The sequence below is a fragment of the Dama dama genome, chromosome 14, assembly GCF_033118175.1.
Source record: "Dama dama isolate Ldn47 chromosome 14, ASM3311817v1, whole genome shotgun sequence".
In the NCBI taxonomy this organism is placed as follows: domain Eukaryota; kingdom Metazoa; phylum Chordata; class Mammalia; order Artiodactyla; family Cervidae; genus Dama; species Dama dama.
The window spans coordinates 3988604-3995351 of NC_083694.1; the positions used below are offsets into that span (position 1 = coordinate 3988604).

General features: G+C 52.4%; 1 protein-coding gene across 1 annotated transcript; it reads right to left on the reverse strand.

Moving 5' to 3' along the window:
- Positions 1-266: 266 nt before the first annotated feature.
- IL10 (interleukin 10) lies at positions 267-5125 on the reverse strand. The gene is made up of 5 exons (XM_061159953.1): positions 4614-5125; positions 3710-3769; positions 3256-3408; positions 2178-2243; positions 267-1104 (listed from the first exon to the last, which is right to left on the reverse strand). Exons 1-5 carry the CDS (start codon positions 5052-5054, stop codon positions 1012-1014), a joined length of 813 nt encoding a protein of 270 aa, XP_061015936.1. The 5' UTR covers positions 5055-5125; the 3' UTR covers positions 267-1011.
- Between the last annotated feature and the right edge of the window lie 1623 nt (positions 5126-6748).

The window sequence follows — 6748 nt, forward strand, 5'->3', positions numbered from 1 at the left end:
GAAAATTAGCACGATCATGAAGGATAATTCTTTAAAGGATTGAGTCTATGGGAAGGCTATGGTCTATGGGTGGCCTTCACTCTTGGCATTTGAAGGGGTGAAGGCATTTGAAGCTTTTCCCTGATCAGGTTTGTAGGCTTCCCTTTTCTGGGAGATGGTATCCAGCTTTCTTTCCCTGGAATGCAGAATTCATTCATCTTCTCTCCTCTATCTTGGAAACTTTGAGGGAACATTTTTAGCCAGACAGAAGTCAACCGACACCATAATGTGGTTTTAATGACTCATTTATTTATTCAAAATAAAATCTGCTATGAAGACAGACAAACAATGTAACATTCCCAGAGGAATTGAGTTGCTTCTAGTTCAAACTGAGTTCTATTAGAACCAATTTTAGGTTGTTATAAATAACAAGCTAACCACAGCTTTCAAGAATGAAGTGGTTGGGGAAAGAGGTCAGGGGAATCCCTCAGAGCCACTGGAATATTAATCGTCAAAGGGGCTCCCTAGCTTCTCTTTCTAAGAGCATAAGAGTCTCAATAACACTCAGGGAGCCCAGGGACCTGGGTGGGTCCAGGGACAAGAGAAACTAGAGGGTGGTCAGGGAAAACAGCCCAACAGCTGGTGAGCGTGGTCAGGCTTGGAATGGAAACTGCAGTTGGCTCCACAAGGAACATTTCTTTATATAACTTACAATTTCTCTTTAAACACTAAAATACCATAGGGTATTTCACCCTATGGAAACAGCTTAAACACAGGTGAAATGAATAAATATTGAAAAAAAGTATAATATTCGGCTTCTTCCTAAATAGTTCACAGAGAAGCTCAGTAAATAAATAGATGTAGGAGCTGAGGTATTAGAGGTAATAAATATTCTAGGAGAGAGGTACAGTAGAGGTCTCCAGGGAGCTGGTTCTGCTCTTCCAGAGCCCTGGATCGGACTTCAGAGATCTTCCATTTATGTCATAGAGTCTGTCGAGTCACCATCCTGGAGGTCTTCTTCCCTAGAATGCTTCAGTTTTTCATCTTCATTGTCGTGTAGGTTTCTATGTAGTTGATGAAGATGTCAAACTCACTCATGGCTTTGTAGACACCCCTCTCTTGGAGCTGTGTGGGGAGAGAAGACATGTTGGGCAAGTGAGTGGGTCCCCGCTGGGATGGTCATGACCCTGGGCCCAGAGGCTGTGCTAGCTTGCTTGCACTGGGAGATGGACAGACTCTGGGCATCTGGAGAGATGCCCGACTGTCAGCAAAGGTGATGCATTGGCCTGGACCTTGCCCAGTGGGCAGCAAGAGAAACAGTCACTTTGCAAAGTGCAGTTTTTCGAATGGTGCCTTTCCAGCAATTTTAAAGGTCATGTGTTCACATGACGCTTATTCAAAATCTGATTAAAACACATTAGCAGAACCACTTTGAAAAAAAGACAATGAGAGAAGGAGAGAGAGAGAGAGAGAGAGAAAGGTAGCCTTGCTCCTGTTTATGTTTCCCTGCCCGTGGAGTGAGCAGGCCCAGCTCTGATGCTCTGGCCTACTGCAGGGGGGGTTCATGGCCCCGATGCTGGAACCTGACGAGGGTCTGTCCCCAGCCCACGAGGAGGACACAGGCCCCACGGCTTCGGGAAAATGGGGTAGAAGAGCTCATGGACAGTTGGAAGTGAGAAAGCTCCCACTTGGTTTGAGAGCTGGGATTCTCAGGCACCTTGTGTGGTGTGGCTGGTGGGGGGAAAGAGAGGGGGGCCAAGTCCAGGAAAGGAGAGCTCTGCTTCCTGCTCTGGGTTCAGGGGCGTTCACACCCCTGGGTGTGTTTGTAAGTGCACGTTCACGTGTCAGCTTCCTGCACGTGTGGCTTCAGACTGGATTCCCAATAAGCTACTTTCTGTTTCCTCTCTCACTCTCCCCAGCACCCCGCTCACTGTGTTCACAGCTGGCTGGCTGGCCCAACCCGCAGGCCTGCGAAGGCAGGGTGCAGTCATTTAGAAACCCCCAAAGACACTTCACAGAAAACAAATATAACTGAGGTGGCAGCCCCTCACTGGATGAAGAGGTCACCCCACTTGCCGGGTTCCCACACCCCCTCCGAGCAAAGTTCAGGGCCTGCTGAGCACCCGCCCCCCTCCACCCCTCCGGGAGTGGACGGAGGTCACGGTCCGCAGGCCCTCCCTGCCAGCAGCCCAGCTCACCTTACTGAAGACGCTCTTCACCTGCTCCACCGCCTTGCTCTTGTTTTCGCAGGGCAGAAAGCGATGCTGCGGAAAAAGAGAGAGTGTGAGCACCACGGGGCCGGGTCCTGGGTGCTCCGTGCTTGGGAGACAACCTGGGAGCAGGAGGAGACCCGCTCATCTTGAACGCCTACCCCTGCAGCTCGGGGGGGACTGTGCCGGGCCCCCTTCCCCGCCAGGCAGAGAAGACACAACACGGGCAGGGGCCAGGCGACCTGTGTGTCTCCAGGAGCTCCTCCCCACCGTCAACGAGGCTGCTTCAACACCTCGGGCTTGGAGTTCCCTTCTGGGCACATCCCGGTGCCACCCAGAGTGCTGAGCCAGCCCTTCTTCCGTCCTGTCCTGCTTCTGGCCTGTCCCCTTCCTCGGTCCCAGCCACAGGGACCATTTTTAAGTCCCCCATGGAGCAGAGACACAGGGTCAGCCCTGCCAGCCAACCCCCTTGCCTAGCGCTGTCCTGCAAATAGAGCCCAATTGATTTCTCAACATCGGCGAGGGAGCCGAGGAAACCGGTGGGGAGGTTGTCACTGCAGTTGGGGGTTAGGAATCCTGGGGCATTATTCGCAGACACTAGCCTGGGACCAAGGAGCCCCCCCGGCCCTTCTACAATGCCGGGACAATCCTGGCAGTCAGCCGGGCCCCACCTGAAGCTCTGCTTTCAAAAGGTCGAGAGGAAGAGGAAGGGGCTTTCCCTCTCCCAGGCCCTCCGCCTCTGCCTGCTCCCGTGGGGCCCAGGGCCTCGGTACCCAGCGACAAGGGAGCCCGGGCTGAAGCTCTGGGCCCCTTTCACGTCGAGACCGGGGACTGGCTAATAACCCACGAATGACTCACAGATAACAGGAAAGCTATTGCAAATCTTCACATGTAAGCACTCAGCAGCCACCCCCACCCGCGGCTCAGAGAGAGCCGAGCCAGGCCTGGGGCTCTGGAGGGGCAGGGTGCCCGCGGGCCCGTGTCCCGGCGTCTCCGGGCGAGAGCAGGGCTGGAAGAGGCGGTCTCAGGACGAGCCCAGAGGAGCCAGAGCCGGTCTGTTACTCACACAGCGCCTCAGTCGCAGCCGGAGGGTCTTCAGCTTCTCCCCCAGCGAGTTCACGTGCTCCTTGATCTCAGGCCCATGGTTCTCAGCCTGTGGCATCACCTCCTCCAGGTAAAACTGGATCATTTCCGACAAGGCTTGGCAACCCAGGTAACCCTAAGGGCAGAAGCCAAGGCGGGTGGTGACTCGGGAGGAAGGGCTATACGGCCTGAGAGGACGGCTTTGTTCCCCAGGCATCTTTTTCAGTGGCCACCTCCCCCTGGAACGGAGCCCTTGGCAACACCCAACCCCCTGCCTCCGCCCGGCTATGTGCTGAGTTAAGGTCTTCCCACTTCTCCTTTTTTGAAGTGAAGGAAGCCGACCCAGCTCCCTGCAGGCGAAGCAGCAGAGCCTCCCTTAGTCACAGTGCACGCTCCCTGCACCCTCCCCCCGCAAACACACTCACCCCAGCCCTCACCTTAAAGTCATCCAGCAGAGACTGGGTCAGCAGCATGCTGTCCAGTTGATCCTTCATTTGCTGCAAGAAGAACACAAGGAGAGTGAACCCAGGGTTTGGAGCAATACTGAGAATGACTGTCTTTCTGATATCCTTTTATGGAGAGACTTTCTGATTTTTAATCAACACAGCCCTGCCTCCAAAAGAGAAAGGAGGGCTTTTGAAACAGGACATTCAACAGTGCTGGAGCCCTTTGTTAAACCAGGTCTCCTTCCTCCGGGGACCAAGTTCTTTTAAAAATCTGGCTGATTTTGAAGGCAAGGCAGAAGCCTGCCTGGGTCCCAGTCTGCTTTCTGTAAAGCTGTGTTACGTGTGCGGGGACCCCTGTTGCCAACACCCCGGCGCCCTTTGCTTTTCTGTCTTCTCCCTGCCTACATCCAGCTGCAGCACTGATAGTTCTCTGGGAGTGGCATGCATGTTCTGTGGCAGGTCTCCCCCTATATATGCTACCCCCAACCATCCGTCTTTCAGGTTCTTTAAGCCCTCCAAGCTGAGGCAACTTTTGTATCCCTGCCATGGGGTATGGGAATATCTTCACCTCCAATCAGACCCTTTGTGATTTCTCCCAGCCAATGAGGTACTGAGCTCCAGAGAATCCTGTACAGATTTCCTAGCATAGGTGAGATAATGCCTTTACAGTTTTTAAAGACAACTTTTCTTGCACAATCTGCTGCATCACCAGAGCTCAAATTAACTCACTGAACCCACAGTTTGACCAGGGACTCTTGAGAATTTCAGCTTCGGGGGGAATGGATGCTGAGGGTGGAGGTGGATGGAAAGGAGGCTCTTGTGAGCTCCTGCAGAATGGCTCTTCCTGCAGTCCTAGGGGAGGGAGGAAGGAAGGACAGGAGGGCTTTATACTCACAAAGAAAGTCTTCACCCTGCCGAAGGCAGTTCGGAGCTCCCGCAGCATAAGGGGCAGGCTGTTTGAGAAGTGGGTACAGCTGCTGTCAGACGGGGCGCTCGCATCTCGGCTGGCTGCCACCCCAGCCAGGAAGACCAGGCAACAAAGCAGGGCTGAGCTGCTGGGCATGGCGGAGCTCTGTCTTCTTCGTTGAGTCGGACCTGTGGTTTGGTTTTGCAAGAGCAAGCCCCTGTTGTGTTGACCTTCACCTACTGTGCCCCCTTTTATATTGTGCGAGGCCTCCCATTCACAAAAAGCCACAGTGTCACAGATTTCCTGGCAAAGGTTTCTCTGCCCCTCCCTTCCCTCCCTAGAGCTCTCCAACTTTGCATTCTTACTCAAAACTTTAAAAATATTGCTTCGTAAGCAAAAGACATGAGGGTGAAAAATGAACTTCTGCATATGGCTATTTTTAGGAGAAGCTACCTCTCTCTCCCTTTTAAAATAATTTTCAACTTCTCTTAATAAAAAAAAAAGTTTATTTCCTGGGGTGAACAGCTGTTCTGTACGCAGGGACCCACAGTTGTGGGTTCCATTCACGTGTTTCTAGATCACAGTGACGTGGACAAATTGGCCATTCCAGAATACAATGTGATTGAGAAATAACTGGGTCCCCTCCTCAACCTGGGTTGATACTCAGGGCTTCTTCTTGCTGGGTTGGGAAGTTACCTCAACTCTCCAGGCCTCAGTTTCCCCAAATGAAAGCAAAGATGTGAGCTAAATGTCCTCAAAGCTGCCTTCTGGTTCTTTTATGTTCCAAGACTACTCCTCAAAGTGGCCAGCTTCTCAGAGGACAGTCAGGGGCATGGGGTGTGTTCCAGACTCCTTTCCTGGCCCTGGGTTCATTTAGACTCTCAGATCTATGCCTGTAACCCCCTCCGCTAGTCCCATCCTCAGGGGGAGTTAGGAGGAGTAGTCAATGCTTACTGGAAGCTGTGCCTGCCAGTCACCGTGACCCTTACCTCCACTGTATAGTGAACAAGCCGAGGCACAGAGGTGTTAGGCACCCTGCGTGTGGGTGCCGAGGGAGGGAGCCAGAATCTGCACTTAGATCTGCCAACTATTCCCTATTCTACATTGGCCCCAGTGTGCAGAATGGAAACTTTAGATTAAAGAGGCATTAGGTTTCTTCTGGGTTGTGAGTTGCCATGGCTGGAGACTCACACTTGAAAAATAGGGAGAAAGAAGTGGAAGTAACAAGGAAAATAAGTTGAGATTCTATGGAGGCTGGACATGAGGCCTCTTTCTACCCTCTTCCCTACCCTTCTTCCAAAGAAACCTTAGTTGTCTTTCTTTGGATTTGCACGTTCGTGTGTGTCTGTGCGTGTGTGCGTGCAGGGGTAGAGTGACCAGATGTAGTGAGGAATGCTGCTGTGCCACCAGAAGGAAAGGGTGGAGACTGTGCCTTGACTCCTCCTTCTGCAGGGGCTTCTCCCCGCTCTCCTGTGAAGAGCTCAGATCCAGGGGCCAAGAGGCCTGGGTGCTGCCAGGCTTTCAACCCGTGCACGTCACTTGACCCTCCTCTGCCTGCTTTCTCTCCATCCTGAGGGCGCCCCAGTACCTGCCTCCTGCCTGCTGGGGGGTGCCTTTGGGCTTCACATGGGCAGGGGATCAGGGAGGTAACTCGTGGATCCAGACGTCGGGTGTCTCCAGCATTTCTGTTATTACCTTGCCTTCCTGTGTCAGCATTGGTGGCCCTGGGTTCTGAGCCTTCCCCATTAAAGCAGCTCACTGCACCAGACAAGGAGGGCGGATGTACCGGGGCTGCTGTGAGTGGGCGGGGGCAGGAGGGAGGGAGAGGGTCCAGGCCCGAGCTGTACCTCGTGGGGTAGGAGCAGCAGGCTGTAGCCTTGCGTCCCACCCTTTGGGGAACGTCAAGGCAGAAATCTAAGACTCATGAAGGGAGAAGGAAGCTTTAGAAACAGGCATGAAACTATATTCCGTATCCAGTGATAAACTGGAAAAGAAAATGAAAATAATGGAAAATAATGGAAAAGAAAATGAATAAGAATATATATATATATATATATGTATGTATAACTGATTCACTTTGCAGTACAGCATAAATTAACACATTATACACTGACTAATGCATT